Source organism: Epinephelus moara, chromosome 2 (genome assembly GCF_006386435.1).
Source record: "Epinephelus moara isolate mb chromosome 2, YSFRI_EMoa_1.0, whole genome shotgun sequence".
Taxonomy (NCBI): domain Eukaryota; kingdom Metazoa; phylum Chordata; class Actinopteri; order Perciformes; family Serranidae; genus Epinephelus; species Epinephelus moara.
In genome coordinates this window covers 6,888,957-6,913,014 of record NC_065507.1, presented here as the reverse complement: position 1 = coordinate 6,913,014, position 24,058 = coordinate 6,888,957, and the positions used below count along the sequence as shown (strand labels likewise).

Sequence of the window (24,058 nt, the reverse complement as noted above, 5' to 3'; positions counted from 1 at the left end):
ACTGTAATTGCTGAAACGAAACCAGGTCACTTGAGTTGTGTTAAGAAAGAACTTCAGATATTTTTTTTATATTCCATTAGAGAAAGGATTATGAACTAGGCTGTATCTCTTCAGTGGAGACAGTGTGGCTCTAAATCAAACTTACACATAGTCTGTATATTCTGTTGTGTGGTTGCTGTTAGATTTGTTCTGCTTTGTTGACCTTAGATCTAATAAACCCATCCATGGTCAAAGAGAGCGTCAGCGAGGCGATGGTCTTTGTTTCATTGTGTAGCTCGGCTGTGCCGAGAACGTCCTCAGGGGCATTAATGGGGGTCATAAACTCTGATACGGATATTTGAACACATTGAACTCTAACTGGCCTTGCTCAGACAAGGACACATGCTCTCCCCTGGGGCCATTTCCATGAACAGAATTGGAAAATAGAAACTATTGATTTCTCACTGTGTTTAATGTGATTGCCCTGGCTGTGTTTTGTTAATGTTAAGCATGCTCCTTTTCCCAACTTGGTTTCTTTTTCCCCCCTAGAAGTCAAAACATATAGATTATGTTAATTATTCATACAGTATTCTCGACTGTGTCTGGTGTGAGACAAGAGAAAAGAGCTGTGTCAGGGTATTTTCGCGGGGGGCTAAGGGAGAAAGTTATCGGCATCGGACTAGAAGTATAATTGTACATAATCTAAATGTAATCCGGCAACAGTATGCAAAATAATGAAGGGGAAAATGTGTAATCCAGGCTTAGATTTACTGTAAATGGCCTAAATCCAGTCATTGTGCACAGTGGACTTTTCAGTGGTGACAGACAACAACAATGTGGCCTTATAGTATTATACATCGCATAGAAACTCACAGAGACTCCACACAGAAGGATTTAACCAGTAAGCAAAAGCTGTGACAGAAAATATTAACATAATTTACTCCCATATTGCAAAATGTAATTTCCTCACAATGAACACTTAATGGATATAGTTTAAAGTGTCAAATTTGTCCTACGTGGTCTGAAATTAACAACAGCCATCACTGACTGAAAAGCTTGAGTGAATTGTTTCTGAGTAAACCTAACCATCAAGCCGGCTGATTAAATGGAGGTGTTTGTGTTTACTGTAATGTTCTGGCTGGTGCTGCATTGGGTGCCAGTTTGTCATTGATAGTTTGATGCCTGCACGGCAGCGCTTGGGCTCGGCTCCAAGTCCATGCCGGAGTAATTGACACGTCGCCCGCTGGGGTTTGTGATTAACTTTATTGACATATAGGGGGAGGTGGGTGTATTGCAACCGCAGAGCTAACAGGCCTTTCAAGCTGCTAAGACAAAATAGCATTGATGTTTTCAGGAGCAGGAACACTGCTGTCCAGTGAAACGTGCAGGGAGAGGAGATTAAGGAGTACAGGCGTGGTGATTCGGACTAAAAGCTGCTGCCGGTGACATTTCTCTGCATCAGACCAACTTTAATTCACCACAATTTATGAGGTTGCTCACTGTCAGGTGTGGTTTTACATGATGGGCAGGGTTAGTTTATCATCCCAAATCCCATTTTGAAAGGATGACTTTATGCATATATGGATACATAAAGATACAAAAGGTACATGAAGAGACGAAGTGCCTTCAACACTTTTTACAAGCAACATATTTAAGGGCTTCTAATGATTATGTGATTGAAAAAAATGACAGTTGTTAGTTACTAGATTGTGGCCAAATTTGATACAGAGATGGTCAGTGGTCACTACAGTGTAAATTCCTGGATATTAAATGTGCATCTGCAATTTTCTGCAGTGGTGAAGTAGTATATCACCTGACATGATTAAACTATGTTTAAAACTGGGAACACAACCAAAAATATATTGATATACTTAATATCTTGTAAATCAGTTTGACTCTGCAGGCAAAATGTTATTTATGTAAATGTAGATCTCTTCCTGTTTTTGAGGCATTAAAACATTGTTTTAATTGTATTTTAAGCAGTTCCCTCTCACACACTTTTACAAGACACTTCAGTTAATTAGATAGCCACTCTATCCATCCGCTTATCCAGGGCTGGTCGCAGGGGCAGCATGCCAAGCAAAGCACCCAGATATCCCTCTCCCCAGCAACACTTTCCAGCTCCTCCTGGGGGATCCCAAGGCGTTTCCAGGCCAGATGAGATATGTAATCCCTCCAGCGTGTCCTGGGTCTGCCCCGGGGCCTCCTACCAGTGGGACGTGCCCATGCTCCTCCGAAAATTGCCACTTTAACGTGTTGGAGGGTTAGGGTGTCCCTGTAATCCTGGGAGCTTTGTTGACGGGGCTAATAGCCCCTGGTAGGGTCTCCCAAGGCAAAGTGGTCCCAGGAGAGGGTCCAGACTAAGGGTGTTTGAAGAAGACCTTGACGAAATGGCATGTTCAGATGCGTGAATCATGTTCTAAAATGTAATGAACCAATAGCTTTGCAGGTGTTCATTCAAACTTTTGTAGTCGATAAAGTGGTAAAATTGTTGATAAAAATAAACTTCTTTGTGGTGTAAACATAGATGTGTGTTTAGGACAAGCGGCAGTCCCCGGGGCTGAAAAATGAAGCCATGTAAAAAATTACAAAAACTGCAGTTCCCCTAATGGCCACTTGAGGCTGGCTCCTTAAGCAAGTCAGTCCCCACAGAGACACAATGACCAACTTTACAGCAGAAATAAACATGTTAACAGCCTGATACAAAAAATGGTTTTGGTGTCCACAGCTTATCTCCCCATTTATGACAACTGGACAGGAGTACACAGGAGTTTACATTTTATCATGACCTAAAGAAATTAAGAGCATGGCTGCCTTGAGTGACAGGCTGTTTGTTACTTCTGGCTCCAGAAATCCAAGATGGCGACACCCAAAATGCCAAATTCAAGGCTTCAAAACAGGAGGCTATGAACCAATGGGTGAAGTCACAATGGCTGAGTCCATTAAATTTATATCGTCTTTGGTTCAGGCACTCATGTAGAGGTGCATGGTGCAGCATTTACACACACCAGTGGGGAATATAAAACTATATAAAACACTGAACGGGAGGAAAAAGAAGTTTTGTTTTCTTTTGCGATTCTTTTTTGTTGGCTATATGGTGGCCAAGATGTTACCAGAGGAAACACTGCTGAGGATGAAGAAGCACCAGAACTCTACGATTTCACCACCCACTGAGTCAGTCAGTCACCGAGTGAGAGACTTTTCCATTTATGGGGCTGACCCTCGCTTTGCTGCAGTCCAGCCATAAACAGACAGCTCTTTTCTTCCTCTTTGACAGTTGCTGCAGCACCTCTCCCGGTGCAGTGTGCTGCTTACGATACAGCCCCGCCACATCAGCCTAATGCAGCTATTGTAGTTACAAATGACAGAAATCCACTAAGTGCAATGGTTGTTCTAAAATATTTTCTTTCCATAAAGAAAACCCCTCAGAGTTTTGTCGAAAGCTGGGGGCGGCATGAAATTTGACGGAGGCAGCTGCCTCACAATTCTCTATGCAGGAAAAAAACCCTACTTGGTAGCTCGTCGCGCAACTGTCAAACTGTCCATCGAAAGGAAAGGCAAAAAACATTGGGGAAAGAACCCAAGAGTGATTCAAGACATCCAGACTCTGACAGGGGCCCTGAAACATGCCAGGGATTGTGGATATTTACTCTTTTAAGGCCCTCGTGAGCTGTTTCCAGGGGGCCCAGAATTTCTAGAACCGCCCCAGAGCCCACCTACTGCTGCCTCAATGTGAGATCTTGATTGACAGGTTCAGTCCTCCACCCTTCACTCTGACACACACAGAGGGTTGGTGTTCACTCTGTTAGAAGACAGCAGGATGTCATTAACTCTGTGAGAGGAGCCTTTAATGTAATTAACAGTGAGGAGACGAGGGGTGGCAACCGTGAGGTCGAGTAAATCATCTCACCCGCCCCTCCCCTTCTGCAACAGTCACACACCCAAACACACTCCCTCCCCTCTAAACTCCTAAGAAAGTGTGTCTTTAATTAAAAATCCCCCATTCGACCCGCACTCATACACACACACACACACACACACACTGTACACAAACACAGCTCCTGGTTTCTAGTCAGAACATGCAGGCTTGATTAGTATTAATCCTTATCTCCAGAATGGACAGCTTCTCATTTGTGTTTTTTCCTCGGCTGGCTAATTTCATGAAGAGCATAATTACAGCATTTTCAATTTCGGCCCTCTGCAGAGTTATGAGGCTGACAGTCTATCTCTGCACTGCAGCTGAGAGGGTCGGTGTGTGTATGTGTGTGTGTGTGTGTGTGTGCGTGTGTCCGTGTATCCCAGAGTGCTTGTGGATGTGCGATTGTGTTTTTGTGACTAAAATGAGAGGGAGAATTAGCGGGGTAGGCGGGTGACTAATACAAGAGATAATTTCATGCCAAATCCAAATTGGAAAAGCAGCTGAAATCATGACAACTGTGTAAACCACAAAGTAGACAGCAACTCTTGTGCAAATAGGCTTGATTTACTAATAATGGCAAGTGAAAATATTAAGATAATGTGGGTGCAAACATTTTAGTGCCAGCAAACTGATGCCTGATCCAGAATGTGTTCAGTAACAGTGATATCCAGTAATCTGATTTACTTGCTGTCTCTGCGGTGTATGTTCCAACAGTAGGAGGATGAAAGGCATGTCAGCTCTGATTAGAGCTACTGAACTGGCACAGTTTGAGTAAATGTGTGCGCGTGTATTCATGCTGCTGCTTTGGTCACTCTCCAGTAGGGAGATCGGAGCTGCCCTAAGGCAGTGGCCATGTTCCCATCCTTCCCAGCTCCTCCTTTCATCTCCCCTCATATCTTTCTCTTCCTCCTCATCCTCTCAGCGGTGCAACTGTTTCCCGCCTGATATCTCCACTCTTACCTCTCACTCAAATGCTCAGTAAACAGCTGCCGTGCATATCTATGCACTTATGTGCGAGAGCGCCTTTTCAGCTAAAGCAGCTTGTGTGTATATTCGGATGCAGGCAGCTCATCAGCAATGCTCTGTCAGCCTTGATAATAACTTGGGGCCCCGAGGCGCTGTGGCCCTCGATACTTTGTCACAGTCCTCCAGCTCTGCAAACACAGGCCACCGTTGCCAGTAAAGCATCTCTGCCTTCACTGATAATGAGCTCTGTGTCCTCAAAGATAGTCTAGTGTGGACGGGTGCCAGATTCCCTTGAGGTGTCGAGCACCACACGACTTCTGACACCAACAGGACAGCAGCTTAAGTCCTGAGCACACACTCCCACTGACTAATAGACAGTCATTAATATTTAAACTTGATTAAATGAAAATGAAATGGTGCCCAAGGGGAAAGTTAGTAATCACGGCAGTAGAGAATAAGGTAGTGGAAAGAAATAGAGGGTGTCTAAAAAGTCAAATAAGTGAGTATCAAAGTTTTACTGGGTAAGTGTGTGAAGCATATAGGGTAAAAATGTTTCAGACATCCTACATAGTGGAGTACTGGAGATCATAAAAACCATTCATTATGCCAAATAGCCAAACACTGATGATAAGCCAGCAAATAAACTAATAAAGAAATAGCACTGCAGCACCCATATCCATTAGTTTGCATCCATTAGTTTTAAACGGCCCCCCTTCAAGAAGACAGAGTTCCTTTTGACCATAAATCTACCTCTTAAAAGCCTAATGTGACACGGAGACACATATTTAGCTAACAGTTTAGCGCAGTAATTAGCGTTTGTGAGCTCTCTGCCTCTGCCAAGTGCCAGCCGCCCAACATCTGTTCCTCGGCTGCCGCCGGGGCCAGCACTCCCACCCTCGTCCCTCCCTCCTCCACCAGCCATCTTTGCCTCTCTGCAGGTGGCAGAACACTTATCAGGTCTGGAGTGAAGTGATAGGCGGATGTATAAGAAGAAGAAAAGCCACAGGTCTGTTGCCCCCCTCCAGAGCAGTTTGAGTGTTCATTTGAGTCTCTAAAGGAGGAGGTCCTCCTTCTGCAGTCACCTTGACCCGTCTCCCCGCTCCCCCATCAGCTACAATTAAATCACGAGGAGCATGTCGGGGCCACCCGGTCTCAGCTGTGGGCGTGTGCCATCAGCATATCCTCAGCATATTCACCCTGATGGGAAGCCTCTGCACTTGCCTGTGTATATTGGATTTATTTCTCGCTCCGGCGGTGATGGATTTTCCATTTGCCTGTTTTGTACAGTGGTGCACCATTGAGAGAAGCAGCACATCAAGACTGTTGCATCTTCTGTCACTCCCCGTCGCACACCGTTTGCTCAATGCCATTTTATGATTCTGCTCTCCCCGGCAAGCCATGCTTCTCCATAATGTGGGGGCCCATTTAACCCTGATAAGTCATTGTTCAGGCAATACATAGGGGGGAGTCTTTACAGTATGCAGACAGTGTCGACAACCCCCTCCCTATTCTCTCATTCTCTGTTCTCCTTTTCCCATTTTCTACTCTTTCTTTATTATTTTGCCGTTAGCTCCTCTGTGGGCAAATTGTCATTTCAGAGCCCCTGCCCCAACAGGAAGCGAGGAAGGGAGGGTAATGGGAGGTGGGGTGAGGTGGGGTGAGGTGGAGGGGATTATGACAGAAGCAGGATGAAAGGGGAGAGAAAAGGGGAAGGCGGTAGAAAATAAAGTTGCTCTTATCAGAACTTGCCAGGAGCAATGCGCACACAAAGCTGCTTGGGAATCCAATTTAGTCTTTGCTGTTAGTTCAAGTGATATCAGCGCAATTAGCTGTCACAGGTCAGAGTGTGAGCCGGACGTGTTAAGTGATTTCCTGAAATCCCACTAGTGGACGAGGACGTCAAGTCGCCAGGAAGAAGAAAAAAGAAAAAGGAACAACTTCCCTCACCAACTCTGCAAATGGACCGCTCTCTTTATACGGCCTGCTAATAAATGTCACCCACCTCTTGGCTCTTTTGTTTTGCTCTTGTCAGCTGCTCACTCTGGATTTAAATGGATTTTCTCCCTCTGTATCTCTCCACAAGGGTGACTTTGAGACGTCGTAGTTTTATTCGAGCCTCGTGTAACTCAATTGTGCTGTTTGTTGTTTTTTCAGTGAGCTACAGAGAATGTCTTGCTGGGGGGGCAAACAGCAGGGATGCCCTTGGTGTTTTTCACAAGAGCAATTAGACAGAAGACGCATTGCCGGGAATATGATCTATTTATAAACCTCCAGTGTGAGTTTCTGCTGCTGCGCTCTGTCTGTATCACAGTTTGTTTTCAACATTGCATAGCCTACGTAACTCTAAAGTGAGAGTAGCAATTACCCAACAGGGGGAAAACTCAGTGAAAGCCTATTTATGCTAACCCAGCTCTCCTGTAGCATTCACACACTTCTTGAATGGACTCTGTTCTGCAGCTTCCCTTGACTAAGCAGTATTCCAGAGGTGATAGATGTGTGCAACGTGAAGTTGCTAGTGTAACCTCCAGGACTGCCTGGGAACATTGGGAAGAGAGAAGTTATTGAAGTTTGCACTCGCTGTATCTTTATGCATTTATAATGCAGGAGAGTAGCAGGCACAGGCATTTTGGACGATGCGTTCCTCAGTGTGCAGGCTCAGCGACTGACACAATCCCTCTTCCACTTCAAAACTGTGTTAGACAACAACTCAAAGACTTTCAGAAAAATGGAGTAGACAGAACAGATTGCAAAGAAATCACGTGGCTCTACTCTGACTTTGGGATATTGGTGAAAAAGGAAATAATTCAGTTCCAAAAAAAAGAAAAAAATGATCTAAAAAAAAATTAAAAATACATAAATAAATAAAAATAAATAAATAGAATGTGCACAACAAAAGAAACAAGATATTTTCGATTTAACCATTCTTCTACACCCACTTATCTTTAATTCTCCATCTGTACTCCACCTGATTTACTGTGATTAATGTGACTAAGCAGTATTCCAGAGGTGATAGACGTTTGCAGCGTGAAGTTGCTAGTGTAACCTCCAGGACTGCCTGGGAACATTGGGAAGAGAGAAGTTATTGAAGTTTGCACTCGCTCAAACACTTTCATAAAAATGGAGCAGACAGAACAGATTGCAATGAAATCATGTGGCTTCACACTGACTTAGTGATAGTGGTGAAAAAAGAAATAATTCAGTTTCAGAAAAAGAAAAAAGAGAAAAAAATAAATTAGAAAATAAAACAAAAAATTAAAAAAACAGAAAAATAAATTGAAAATAATCAGTGTGTACAATAAAAGAAACAAGAAATTTACATTAAAAATAAAGTTTGTTGCACTGAAAAACTTCAGTCGTCTCACTTTTTTCTCCAACATCCCCAAGTCAGTGTCTTTGATTCTCCACCTGTATTCCACCTGATTTACTGTGATTAACACTGACCTCCTGTTTCTCTCTCCACCTCCTCCCTCCTGCCTTCCTCATCTCCAGGGGAGATCTGTGCGTTCAACATCCACGGGCTGGAGGCTCCGTTCGAGGCAGTGGTGCTGAACGGTACGTCTGGTGAGGGCCAGCTGAGGGCCCGCGGCCTGGTGGACTGCGAGCTGCAGAAGGAATACACCTTCATCATCCAGGCTCACGACTGCGGCTCTGGCCCCGGTGGCACGGAGGGCAAGAAGTCCCACAAGTGAGTACGACTGTACTACTGAAATCTGACAGAACGCACAAGTACATGCACAGTACCTCACGATCCTTTCCAGACAAAGAGTGGGATTCCTTTGATAGATGTTGTGCCTTTGTGTGAATTTCAGGACAGATCTGCCGTGCTTATACAAAGAGAAAACCTCCAAGGAAAATACAACAGGCAATTAAACAAACAAGACTTTTCATAATTCATATAAAATGCTAGAATGCTAAATTATATATAACTACACTTACATATTGAATAATTCATCATTCATTTAGACAAAGGCTAAAGTCCAATCAAATAATAAACTGTGCCAGAAAACATCAGTGGCTTAAAAAGTATGACAGATTTGGCTCTTTATAACTCTCAATAGACATTTTCTGAGCATAAATAGTTCATGTGTGTGGGTGCAAATGAAGGTAGGGATGACTACGGATAGAAGGGAGAATGGCTCAGAATCGTAGTTAGTATACTCAGAGAATACTCAGAATGGTAATGAGTATTTGGGGCTAATATCTAGTTCAAGCAGCACCTTAACACCATGTGTCAAAGACATTCTCATTCAAATTCATGGATGATCCAATGAAAAACTCTCTGGAAATTGTCCACTAAGTGATTCTCAACAAAAGGGAAAGTAGATAATCAGGTGCAGATTCTTCAGATCAGCAGGGCTGCTACTTATGGTGGCCTCACTGTCTTAAGTCAGTCTTTTTCTCATCTTGACGTCCCTACAAAATCAAACATGTTTAATATCATCATAAGTTTGGCTCATGGAAATACTGAGGTTCAATGACATGAACATTGTCGACAACAAATACTTGCACTTTCTCCAGGACCAAACAAGAAGAAGCAAAGTGGGTAGACAGTAAACATCTCATCTTGGATGAGAGGCGAAACGTCTTCAAGAAATTCAAGCAAGTCCAGTTGCCTACGATATGGCACATATGTTGGTTTACGCCCACCATACACTTAAAGACTTTGAAAATACTTTGAAAATCGGGTATCAAAGGACTTTGGAATAAAAACGAGCTGCGTAAACACAATTTGTTTGCTTCCCGGGTGAAAGTCCTGGGTTTGTTGGACCAGCCCATACATATAAGGACTTTCCAGCTCTTTATATCAGTGGTTCCCAGCTGGTGGGTTGCGGTCCAAAAGTGGGTCGCAGGTTTATTCTGAATAGACCACAAGTGACCTGTAAATGTCTCATGTATGTAAAAAAAAAATTTGCTTAATTTTTAAGCACACTGAATTTCCAGCACAGAGCTTTTATTTTGAAGTGCCATTTTCTGCTGTAGATTGAGTCACCAGCAGACAGAGAACTCTGGATCCTGTGGCTGGACCAGCTAGGAACCACTACTTTATATTACATTGTTACTGGCAGCATTTTGGACACATCCTCCATCCCTCCTGCCCACCCTATAGGGACTTCCCAGTTCTTTTTATTATTTAGGCAGCATCTCAAACTGACACCATCCAGCAGCGTATCATACTGCCGTAACAGGTGCCGTCCAGCTGCGCTATGAAGTGACGCCACCCGTCCTTGTATCATACTGATGCAACAGGTACTGTCTGGCTGTCCAGCAACATACCTAACACCGTGAAATGTGGGTACATCCAGCTGCGTTACAAACTGACACCACCCGGAGGCGTATCATACCGCTGCGAAAGGTGGCTTTCGGAGTCAGGTGTCTGACGCAGAAATCACTCACAAAGCGACGGTATTCGACGTCTTCAAAGTGAAAACGAGCAGCATAAACACAATTTAGACTCTAGACTCAGTCTAGCTTTATGACTAAATGTCAAAAACATGCATAAAAGTATGTCACTGTGCATATAATTGCAGTTTTACTGATTGTGTTGCATTGGTGAGGTTCTCCAAAGGCACCTTTAAGTTAAATACAGTAATACCTGGGACCTTTTAGCTCACCTGGTAGAGCGTATACCATTACGGCTGTGTCCTTACTGTGGGGGCCTGGACATGAGTGCGGCCTGGACTAGTTGCTGCATATCAAGGAGCCTAGGCCTCACTCTCCGCTGCCTTTTCTGTCTCTCTTATCACTATCATAATAAAGTAGAAGTGCCTAAAAAGTAACCTCAATAATTAGAATAATAAATCTGCACTATACCTACTTGATATTTTCTTCTTGCATGTAACACTGATTAATGATGGTGCAGGCTTTAAACTGGACTGTGGGGCCTGTCTAACTTTATTTTGAAAGATAACTAAGTGCACACTCAAGTCTACCTTCCTCCCACCTATGATAGTCTGTCATTTTAAAAAGGAAAGATGCCTTTCTAATTCTATTTTCACACAAAGTGCTTGAAGAAAGCTCTCCCTATCAAGTTAAATATTACTCAACACATTATGCCTTCAGCTCTTTTCTCTCCTGCCATCCTCTTGGCTACAGTGTAATCCCAGACTGTTCAGAGGACCATCCATGCCAGCACAGATGCAGCACAACACCCACCTCCACCTCCACAAGCACCATAGACTCCTTTAAAAAGGTCAACTGATAAAAACAATTTGTCACACTTTGTTGGCCCTCCTGAAAGCAGCTTCTGTCTGAAATTGCTCTCCGCTCAGCCTTTCAGACAACTACCTCTGTCCGCTGTGTGCTGCACATCTTCCCTCTGTGTGTTACCGCTCAACCCTCTCACCTCCGCCAACAATGGAGCCAAGCACAGGAATCTATCATCTTGTCTAGCTTATAGATGCTCACACACACACATACACACACAAACTCTTTACACGCTATACCTGGAATTATAGCAGCAGGGGTTTCTAGCCTCGGTGAAAGTTTTAAATCAGTAGAGCGTAACTTGTATTTACTGTATCTTGTTTGCTGTTAGAAGCGTGTGTGTGTGTGTGTGTGTGTGTGTGTGTGTGTGTGTGTGTGCAAGGTAAAAAGGCTGATGGATTTGTGCTACTATTTCCATGCTGTTGATCATGTTTTATATCCCTTTTAAGCACCCAGGCATTCTGTTATGTCACACTATTACTTTCTATCAACATAACTCACTGCCCGCTGTGACGCAGACCCACTTTGGTCGGTGTGTACAGACAGGCCGATGCTGGAGGGGAAGTGAATTTGGGGACACTCTTAATGGCCTGTCCTCTCGCTGGCAACTCTCAAAGGATGAGGCTGGCCTTTCACCGCTCCGCGCTGCATCGTACCGCCCGCTCTCTCCGATTTAGAAAGAAGCTAACAGGGAAGAGGAAGAAGAATCTCCGCCTAAGGCTGCACTCAAATTACACATGACACGGCAACAGCAGAGAAGGAAAGCAGTCAAGAAAATTAGCAGCTAAAGAGGACAGGGGAGAGGATCAGGAGTGACACGGGATGAGTTTAAACTTCACCCTCTATCCTCTATCCCTCCCTGCTCTGCTTACCACTGGCTTCTGCCCTACTTCTCACTTTTTCTTTTTTTCTTTCCCCTACCCTGCTACGGCTCAGCTAGCTCCTGCTGTCTGACTACGTCCTTCTTTCTGTCAGTCCCTCTGTCTCTGTTACAGACTCCAGTGTTTGAATATTTTGTCAGACTGTCTCTGCGCTCACAAATGGATGCGCTCCCTGCCCTGGCTGTACAAATCTGTCTCTCAGTGTGACAGAAATGCATTTTATTTTTCCCCCACAAAAAATGAAATGTTGTTTCCTCTTCAAAATGTCATGTCAAACTTTGAATGCATGCATCATTCTGCAAAGCCAGTAAAAGTGTGATATTCCTCCGGCCGCGGTGACTTTGCCAGACACTGCAGCAACAGACGGCTTCATAAACACTGACGTTAATGACTGTGTTTTTTTGAGTCAGAGCACCAATATAACAGCGTGCACATTCTCCACTTCTGAATCACAGCGCTTCGCTCTGCCCTCTGAGATATTCTACTTGGCTGCCCGTGGAAGCTTTAGTCACTTGTCAGCAAAGTGCAAAGCTCAAATGAATTCACCTTAAACTCCTTGAGACTGTTTCTGCTCAGGTCAGCTTTAAATGAAACACAAATTAATCTACAACACTGGAGGGCTGACCTCTGCCAAATGAACATTTTGTACTGAACTGTGAAGTGCACTTAGCCTTTGTCGTAAAGACCCATAAATGTGATGAATGTCCATTTAGTGTCTGTATATTGATGTAACACAATCGTAATTCAGCCCAGACATTAATGAAAAAATTTAATTGGTGTCAAGTACCGCTGGTCTTTCTGAGAAGAATCATCTGGTGTGCAGAAAATGAAATCATCACAACCTAACTCGAGTTCATCTGCAAAGGAAAACCTGATTGTTGTGTACATGCTGTATTTTGGTGAAATAAAATGATGCAGCATTTGCCAAATGGAACAACATTGTACAGAACATACTGTGAGACAGAGTTGAATAAGATGATTTCATCATCCTCAAAGCTACTTCAAAATAGAACAAAGATTTTGAGCTTTAGTAGCAGGATGGCTTCATGGATGACAGACAGAAATATCTCAAAAACAAAACTTTCGGACATGCATTCATGTCCCTCTCAAGATGCACTGCAGTGACACTGACGAAACCTAAATGTCTCTAATGCTTTCGTTTCTGACCCATAACACTTATGTTGTTTCCATCACCAGCCGTTCTTTGTGTTTAATGCTAATTAGCAAATGCTAACACACTAAACTTAGATGATGAACATAGTAAATATTTTCCCTGCTAAATATCAGCATATTTGTATTGCCACTGTGAGCATGTTAGCACTCTGATATTAGCACTGACTATAAAGCACTAAGTTTAGCATCCTTAGAAAACATCCAGCTGAGAGCACTTGAGAGCGTGTTTGAGAGCGCTTTGGAGGCACGGCGTGTTTTTCAGGTGGGATGAATTAGATGTACCTAGTTGCTATGATACAGCATATCAGAAGTAAACATATTGGCTCAAGGAAGGAAGGATGAGGGGAAGGGTGTAGGAAGTAGAGGACAGACGTGCCGATTCTCGATTTCCACTGGGATTTTGTAGTAATGATGCTGATTTTGAGCTCCTCCTCCTTGTATACAAAGCACTAAATGGGTTTGGACCGAGCTACATCGCTAACTCCCTTGTTAACTATTTGCCTCCAAGAACACTGCGACCATTTGCTGCTGGTTAATTGGAGGTTCCCAGCAACAGCCAGAAGAAGATCAGGGATGCAGTCTTTGTCAATTAAGCTATGGAACACACTACCTATAGATATCAGGGAGCTAAATATTTTTAAAGAAAGCTATAAACATATCTGTTCGGTTTAGCCCTTAACTAGCTCTGACTTTCCTGATACAAGTCTGAAACTCTTATTATTTACACTTTGACTTTTACTTAGCTTCACGCTGCTGCAACTCAACGCTTTGAAATAGTTTGACAATGTGCTCCCATAGTGCTGATTGGCTCATCAGTGGTCCCCATGGTGCTCAGTGGATCATATTTATTTAATGTCACAAAGCCAGACAAATCAGTCAAGTCTGACTCTGTGGATTAGGCAGATTCCAAGGTCTGGAAACCATGCAAAATATTTGCTCCTGTTTGAGTAGAATCCTCAAAACGCACCAGTGTAGCTTGCCACTTAAGCACCGAGCCTTTCAAGGCCTTTGGGGTGGGTACCGCTGAAAAACAACCATATAATCTCACTAATTAGCATCTGAAGACTAGAAGTTCCTCTGTACTGTGTGTACCTCGCCATTCCCCACACACCTTGCTCTGTGCAAGATCTTCCTGTTGCTATGGAGTAATTAGGCATAAGGGACGTCTCACTGCCTTGCAAAGCATGTCATATTCATAATCCTCTCCAGGACTCGCACCTAACCATGACTCGTGTATTTAACACCGACCCTGTGTGTCTGGACGCTGTCGGAGGGGGTAATGCATTCACAACAGGGTTAGGTGCCCCTTAGAGTGTGTGTTTGCAAATGTGTGTGTGTGTGTGAGAGAGAAAATGTAGATGTTATTGAGACACACAGATGTTTTATCGTGTCCGATAGATGCACATTCGCACACACACATGCTCAGTGCTTGGCAACGTAGTCGTTATTAAAGTCATCATTAGCGAATCTTAGAGGCCTGTGTGTCCTAGCCTCACTGCAGTTTGGAGAGGCTAATTATCTCACCGAACAGCTAGCTGAAGGACAGCCACACACACAAACTCACAGAAAACACACACACAAATCCCAAATGCTGAGTCAAATTCACACTGATATACCTAAATTTACATATAAATAAGACAAATACCGTAGCGGGGGATAGATAGGCTGATTTTGCATAACCAACTCTCACACAAACACACACATACACACACACACACACACACGACCACCTAAAAACACACTCAACATTAACAAAAAGTCACTTTCTTATGAGTGAAGAAGTGGGCCAAAAGCTGGGCCTTGTTAGCATAAGCTGTCATGATAAATTTCTGCAGTGAGAAGACCAGGGGACTCCACATAGATAGTGCAGCCCTGTCAATGTGTCGGCGCTTTATTCTACCAAGAATCTTAACTTCACGCTTGTCACACTTGATGCTAATATGAGTGAAACCTCATTCTGTCAAAACCTGTTAGTTGACGTGATTATTATTCCTGGCAAGAAAGAAAGAAAAAAAACATCTAGTGTAGGAATATGTTGTTTATCTTCAGCTAACATAATGTAATAAGAAAGTATATTCTCCGCGTTTCAATTATGAATATGCACCGCCAGGAACTGCACCATCTGTGCTTGTCTGCTTCAGTTACCAGACGAAAGAAAGTGACACCCGTTCGCATCCCACATTCAAACCACGATCAGACGTCGCCGCACGTCAGCAGACGCTTAGAAGTTTGTCAGCACAGCGCAGCAAATGGACATAACTTCCTTTCTATTCCTCTTTTCTGAGGCATCATAGTCCGAACCATCCATCATTGGTTTGATCTATACTATCTGATGGGAAGACAGCAGGATCTGGGCATGGAGCTAAACACTGAACTGGATTACTACGCATTATAATCATCTGGTATTGAGATTACACAGGCCCCCTTGGAGCTCTGTGCTAGAGCTTCGGGGCTCTGGTCGATGCGGAAGTGGGATTTCCCTGCATATTGATGAGGTTACTATTCCATTTGGTCCCATTGGTATAGTTAGGGTTGTTTATTTCCATTCCAGTCTTACACAAGGAAATTGATGATTCAACCTCCTGGCTAATTCTTGACAAAGATTAATTGAGTCCTTTGCCTTTGTGCTGGGTGTGCAGGTGTGTGTGTGTGTGTGTGTGTGTGTGTGTGTGTGTGTGTGTGTGGACCGAAGACATTCAATAACGACTCTCTTTGAGTGACTGTGTGTAGCTGAGTGTTGATAAATAATAGGTGTGAATGAATATGTAATACACTGGGAACAATACTAACCTGGCATTAACATGCATCGCCTGGCTTTAACATGCAGCAGATATCTGATTGTGTCTGCATATGATTTAGCTGGATTGGTTTCACACCTGGCACCGACACACGTCTCCACCGTTTGCCACAATTTCATCTTCTAATGAGATATTTATATCTTCGAAATGTGACAGCAAACATCTTCTCATTCCTTTTTATTGGCTAAATGACATTTTGTTGTATTTCTGTAAACAGTGTTTCTGACATTAATGGATTGGAAACTCACTCCATTAACATTATTTTTTTGTTTAAGTGCTACTGGGAGGTGCTGCTGTAGGTTATGTGAGGCTTTATAAAAAAGTTAAAGGACTTTAAATCAGTTCTAAAACATGCAGTATTGCGAGCGGTGGGGAAATGTAATATCTTTTTTGTAGTAGTCAGAATTGTGGCTGCTGGATTCTTAATTAACTGTGATTTTCTTATTGACTTTCTAAATAGCCTAGTAAAAAGCAAGTTGCTGTCATTTAACCAACTTCTAATAAATGTTGCCTTGTTAAAATAGCAAAAAAATCTTGGTTAGTGTCTAAAATCACAGATCTGCAACTTGTGCCAGTCTGTACAAATGTCATCCTACAAGTAAGATATTTTTTTCTGCTCATTTTTGAAACATACTCATCCATATCTTGATGTCAGTGTTACAGGTAATAAAAATAAAGAAATAAATTAATAAAAAATCATATGAGTGTCTATTCCCATCCTTTCAACGCGTTTTACTGGATCCCACTGTATGCTGTGATTGACGAGAACTTGTCACATTGGCACGTCAAGTTCTAAAGCAATTAGGGTTAGGGCAAAGAGGTCATGGTTAGGGCTCCAACAAGCCAATCCTGAATATTCTCTGAGATTAAAGGGGTACATTTACGAGAAAAAACCCACATTGCCAGAATGTCTCAATCCGAAGTTGTTGAATAGAGGTGCTTGGGCAGTGACTTCCAGCTTCAGACACCAACAAATAAAGCCATGCTTTTGAATGCCGTTATTGTTTAATGTGCCCCCTGGTGTCACAGGGAAACGTGGTGGGACAACAATAAAAGTTAAGGGGGTGGAAGTCCAAGTAGGGTGAGCGGGTCGGGTGGTGGAAGGGTCCTACAACCAGCAACTTTCACCCTGGAGGCCGATGTTCGCTTCACATGTAACTGTGAAGCCAATTCCTGTGAGAGACTGTATGCAAACTGTATATTATCTGTGAAAACAGAAATGAATTTTGAATCGGACAATGCATGAAACAGCCAGAAGTTGACACAGCATCCCAGAACATCAACAACGAATGCACCCAGGGTACCTTGCACGTCATATCTCGACATGGAAAGTCTAACCAAACATCAATATGTGACGAGATTGGAGTGAGAATGTGTTAATGAATCACAAAGAGTGACACAGTTCAGAGAAGGAGTAAGATGTGGTGGACAAATTGGTGATTTTCAGACTTAGTTGACTTTTTATTTTCAGGTTTTAGGATGTATAAGGCTGCTGAATGCACACTGTGTACATAAACTTCAGCAGGAAAGCTGAATAGACCCATTTGTCTTCATGTCATATTCCAACATTGCTAGGACACCCGGGAATACATACACCTGGTGTAAACAGCCAAATTGCCTGTATACACCCCAGGTGCAAATAGCATTGTTGGCTACGAACACCTGAGTGCTAACAGTATCTGCCTAAAATCATTAAAAGAACTGAGGTCATTTGCCAAAATAGAGACATACAATTGTGTGTCATCTGCATAACAGTGATATTCAACATTATACTGGCAACAGCTATTTCCCAGAGGAACCATGTATGAAGAAAATATATTACTCAAGCACAACAACAGAGAGACCGATCCATTTCTCAAGCCTGTTAATTAAAAAGCCATTATCAACTGCATCAAATACAGCTCTCAAATCTAACAGAATGAGGACGATTACATTTGTTAGAATTAATTGAACTTCTCAGGTCATTTACTACCTTCAACAATGCAGTTTCAATTAGCAGTTAATCGTATGTTAATATTATAATTACTCTGGTTTTGAGAAGAAAAATAAACACAGGAAGACTGATATCCCATTCAGGTCAACACAGTAATGCAGGTAAAATCAGCATTAGTGTTTGGGGTCATCATTCGTCAGCTAATACTCCTTCACAACCCTCCTATCGACCTGTGTTGGACTTCCTCAACATGAGTTGTCATCCAGGAGCCCAACTGGTAATGTGAGGTGTACAAGGTTGCCATTGCTTAACAAAAATATAAGGATAGGAAAATTACTTTCATGTTTACATTAATGTTGCTTATTACACGGCTCTATTAAATGCTGTATTCTGATTGGTCAGTCGCGGCATTCAGCGGTCTGATATTACTGTTGCTAGTAGCAACGGTCATTACACAGTTGCTATGTAGCCCAGCGTTGAAGTGAAGTGGCTGATTTTAACATTTCTTTTAACTTATTTGGAGAGTAGCTATAAGGATTTTGAGGAATGGGATGCCGCTGAAGAATAAGAATACGGACTTTCTCTGCCAAAAACAAAAGAACACGGATTTGAATACACCCTCGGCAGTCATGCTTAATGACGAACACGGATTTGAATACACCCTCGGCAGTCATGCTTAATGACATTTTACGCGAGTTTTATGCCTCCGTTCAGTCCACTAAGCCTGGGTGAGTACAAAACTTTCACCAAAAGTTGTCGAATCCGGTCAGCTTTAATGCACTTCGCGGAGGCAGACAACATTATTTATTTAACTGATAATTAGCCGTGTAATAAGCGGGAAAATAACTCCCGCTTCAGGGGAGTTATTTTCACAGTATTCACTGGCTCATTATACATTATCCCTTACATAGTAACCATAATAATGATAACTCTTATCTGCTGGAAGCAAAGGAGGAACTTATGTGGGGGACTGTGGATTTTGTCCACCACTTACCTGTATATTGGAAGCACGTCAGAAAGGGATGTTTTAATGGTCATTATACACAGGAGAAATGATAATAGCATTCAAAAACTGTTTTAATGTACCATGATGTGTATGTATTATTTTAAGACACACATGAAAAATTGTGAACCTATCTTGTAACCATGACCACAATCGTTCCATAACACGAACCGAGAAGTTATTAACCCACCCGTGATTCTTCATGAGTCATTCTTGTCTCGTGAAAATGAAAAAAAACCCACTTAACTTCATGTGGTTTTAAAGTAATGCAATTATGTGTTAGTCTATCATTTAGCAATGAAGCACATTATATGGAACTATACTGCAGACTGGAGTCTCTGTTGGCAGTAACAACCACAGTTTAACCTGTGACAGCTGTCACATATAAACGTACTGTGGGCTAACCACATGTTGGATACTGTATACGCGGGGAATATGTTATATCGTTTAACATAATTATTGTTTTTAACTTAAGCCCAGTGTGATGCCTTCCATTATTTCATGTTAGTGCACCTCAGTGTCATGTACAGTATATTAACCATTGCCGTTGACTGCAGAAACACCTATTTGACACATTATTTGACACAGATAAGAAACAATAAATTGTGAAGACAAAAAAGCCTCCACAAAATAGCATTTTAAGTCTTGTGTGTGATTTATCCTGGCTTCATATGAGTAGAGGAAATCTCCGCTTGCTGCTGGGCTAATTTATACAATGTAAAATGCCATAGGCTTGTGCTAACAACATTAGCATGTTTATTTGATTGGAAAATTTCTTTAGTATGAGACAGTTGTTTTGTTGGTGAACATTTTGTCATGTCACCTTTGTTAAATGTTGCTGTTGTCCCTGGCTTCATATGAGTAGAGGAAAAGTCAGCTAGCCGCTAGGCTAATTTATACAATGTGAAATGCCATAGGCTTGTGCTAATAACATTAGCATGTTGTATTTGTGGGGAAAATGTGTCCAGATAAAGACAAGTGTTTGTCTGTGAATGCTGCGAGTTATAGTGAAGCTGAATTGTGTACTTGAGTTTGAAATTGTCTCTGTTAAGCCATGTTTAATGTGTGTTTAATGTGTGTTTTGAATCAACTAAACTTTACAGCACTTCACAAAAACCCCACCGCCAACTAGTGTTTTGGAGGTGTAACTGCAGAGTGACACAGACACACCAGTGCACAAGTATAAATGCTCACGATGGCATAGGCCACGTACATAGGCTACGGCGTAGGGTCTGCATAGAGCTGACGTACAAGTATAAATCCATCTTAGAAGTGATGTACCAAAGCTGATTGTACATGCTCTGCCTCTAGATGGTCAGTGTGCATTTCGGTTGCTTCTAAAACTTGAGCTGATATGGTTTCTCATGACTATGAATGATCACAATGGCGCAAAGATTTAATTTCCTCATCCACTGAGGCTATGTAGTTGGTTTAACCTTTGACTTCCTTCTAAGTAGCCACCCTTGTGTCTCTGGTTCTTATCCGCTTTGTTTAGTGGTGTTGTGATCATTCTCGCACCCATGGGGTCACTTAACCCCCCGCTGTCTTTCTGTGTCACTCTGACTCATTGTGGACCCCCTGCTTATGAGCTGAGACCTATCACAAGAAGGAATGTCTGGGAATGGGCTCAGCTTGGCGATATTCCAGCTACATGAAAACCCTCACACACACACTCACTCTCACACGCACAAACATCCTAGCCCTAGAGAGCCGGGCGTCTGTTTCAGCCAGATGTGAGCCATCAGCAGAGAAACGCACAGTCACATGCACACTCACAATGAGACATATTCACAATTATTGCATTTAGTTATATATTATGCACTTGTATGCATGAATACATAATCACACGCACACACAGCAGTTTCTCCATACAAGCCTCAGAGGAGTGGAACATATGTTTGCTCCCTCACCACTGGGGAGTGTGGCAAAGCAGGGGGGCGATGTTTATGAGGGAGTGTCATTAATATGACAAAACAAGGCTGGCTGAGGGATTTACTGCACACACACACTGGTGCTGCCATCATCTGTCAGCGCCTCTTATCGCCATCTTTGCTGCTGTTAGCATCGCTGTTAACATCCCGCCAATCCTAAAGCCCAGTGATTAATCACTGTCTACAGGTGTTCGTTTGTGTATTCTGTACTTGTGTCCAATGGTGAATGAAACATGTAGAGGCCTCGAAACCTATTTTCCCAAGCAGCTCCAAGCAGATCCATGGTGTAGCAGGCTGCTTGGACACAAGCTGGGGACTGATCACCCCCCGCTGGGTTTCCCAGGTGAGGGTGTCCGATGAGCTAAGACTTGAAACATTCTATGACCCTGGGTTCATCACTGATGATGTGTCTAAGCCGCACTATCTAGGTGTTTCAAATAACTTACGATGAATAATGGCCTTACATGAATAAAGTTTTCTGCAAAAAATAAACCTGTTTTGGTTATTTAACATGAGATATTTCTGTAAAGCCATTTTTGTCTGAATTCTTTTTACCGATTTGAAGTTGGAAAGAGGTGTTGTCACATACTTCCCCGCCTCAATGACAATTTATCAACATAGAAATAGCACGATGTAAACACGCTCTGTAAAGCCTAGTTCAGACCAACGATTAGCAACGAGACAAAACCATTTTAGAACGTTGCAGAGAAAAGTTGCAGCAGTGTGAATTGGCCGGTCTGAGCTCGACTCAAGCTGGCTGATGGTGTTACCTGCAACTCAGCTGGTCAAACTGCCGGCAGCTGGTTTTGGAACTTAAAGCATGTCACCTCTTTCTACAGCTGATCAGCTTGTAGTGAAGTCTGCTGGTCAAGTCAAAATGACCGCAGACGGTGGTCTTATGCTTATGCCCCCACACACACCCACATTCTCATTGACTGATTAATTGGCACTGGTTATTTATATCATTGTGGGGTGTTTATTACGAATACAGTCTATCGTTTTGTTAACGTTTTTCGCCGTTTCATCACTACTCCAAATGCAACTGTAGCCAGTATCTCACTGTCACTATCCTTGTTCATATTTTAAGAAGCTACAAATTATATTCAGTCACAAAATAAACCTGAAAAGCTGCAAATCAGAACAGAAGTACAGAGAGTTGTTGCATAGAGATGATACACCATCTCATGTAGTGGCATTGGTGTGAACCGCCAGGTTTTCAGAATGTTGCAGAACGACGCAATACAAGTAGTTGCATGTTTTTAACTTGTCTCGTTGCAAATCTTTGGTCTGAGCTGGGAATTACAAGTAAAAGACCTGCATTCAGAATAGTACCCACATAAATGGCCTATTGTTATGCTATGTTATGTGTTAGCTTGCCAGCCTAAATGCTTAAACTCTTGTAACAGTTTATAGAGTGGTGCTACAGCAGTATGAGGTACAGCATATGGATGATAAACATTGCCGACACCAGCTGGTGTAGATTCATGATGAAAATTAGCTCCAGCTACTATAGGTAGCTAGACAGATGTGACAGTGAAGTACTACATAAAATAAGCTCGAGAAAAATAAAAGATTGACGTAAGTTTAATTTATTTACTGTTTATAACTTGTCCGACCTTTTCCAATGTTTTGTCAGGCTAAAAAAATCCAACTAGCTACATAGAATGATGCAGATAAAGAAAAGAAATAAAAATAAAGAAATGTGTCCATGTAAGGTGAGATTATTTTGTAAAGGTGTCTGATAAAGAAAGTAGGAGAACTGTAAATGCAGCATTGTAACATGAGAAGGAAATACCCTGGTTAAATTCAAATTGTACTTGACACTACTTCAGTAAATATACTGAGTTACGACCACCACTTCCTGTCACCATTTTTGTCCTGTTGCATTTGTATCATGGTTTATTTCTTATTTTCTATTTGACTGGGCATCTGTTTGTGTGGAGAAGCTCAAAAACAAATGGTCTTCTATGTTTGTGTACTTGTGACAGGGAGAGATAAGGCGGCGTGGAAATCCATTTTGCGTGGGCTCGGCCTCCCAACTGTCTCTGTCTTTGTTGTACAGTCTCCATCTCCATCCGACCACATGTTGGAGAGATATTTACAGCTTCTTTTAATAGGATAATTTCACCGTCATTACCATTCCCATCAGCTAATCCTATAAACCACACTCTCATGTCCCCCCTTTGTCTCTTAAAGCATAGCATCACTTTGTGTTTGCCATTCGAAGCTTAAAACTGTATTAGTCTGCCCCATTGTCATCCGTCAGCGGTTGTCAGTCAATGAATCAAAGGACTGATTATGCAATCTGTTGCCTTCTGGCTGCCAGAGAGTATTGATAACAGAGTTTTAAAGTGATGAATGTTGTTTTGTTTTTTTACCACCATGTGTGACTTAACATGAATGACTGCTGATAGGTCACTTATGGAATAATTAATTTGTGCAGTTTAGTGCAGTTGGAGAACTGTGCATAGGGTGGATGGAGAGATCCAGGGGGTTATTTTGTCTCAATCAAACAACCTATACGGTCAGGTCAGACTGTGTATTACACAAAACACATTGTGTCTGTTGGCTACTGATGTAATTAATCTGCGGCAGTGAACTCCTACGCACAATCATCCAAACATAACAATCATCTTTAATAGTAGTAGATTGCACATTATTTATGTTGTTAAAAAATTGTAACTTTATTTTTCCCATGATGTGAGATCCCATTGTGACACGTAACCGAGTAACGTAATGTACTAAGCAAGATGAATAAAGAAAGCGCAGATAAGGGAAAAACAAAAACACTCATACACAAACCTTCAACAAGGTAGCAAAAATTATATCAGAAATAATAAAAAGTGACTAAATACAAACATTAATGTACTATCCAAACCCCGGCACCCACAGGTCCATACAGTTCAATCCAAGGATACTTCTAAATTCATATTATTCACAGGTCCTGCCCCAAAAAACTGAGGGCAGAAGTTTGTTTTCTCCTCTGATTCAGAAACTCTTAAGCCTCTTAAAAGTCTTCCTCTCTTCTCCTAACATTTTCTCAGGAGCTCTATGAAGGGCTCTGCGAATAATTTTTTATCTTTACAAGGACCTAGTCTTAACTTTAAGGGGAATTTCCACGAAAGCATCACAATCCTTAAAGTTTTCGTAGGAGAAACTCTTAGTAGTCGGAAGTTTTGTGAATACGGCCTCTAGTGTCACAGTCCTACACTTAATATGTCTGCCATTCACCCCGACCATCTCTCTGCAAATTCAGCTTGTCACATAATTG

The 24,058-nt window shown here is 42.2% G+C and overlaps 1 protein-coding gene across 1 annotated transcript in view; it reads left to right on the top strand.

Moving 5' to 3' along the window:
• Window positions 1-24,058, top strand: part of LOC126397843 (calsyntenin-2-like) — a 351,479-nt gene that overhangs the window by 189,296 nt on the left and 138,125 nt on the right. The window contains exon 3 of the mRNA XM_050056844.1: window positions 8,354-8,549. Within this exon, the coding sequence (XP_049912801.1) occupies window positions 8,354-8,549 (196 nt within the window). The remainder of the gene's footprint in view (window positions 1-8,353; window positions 8,550-24,058) is intronic.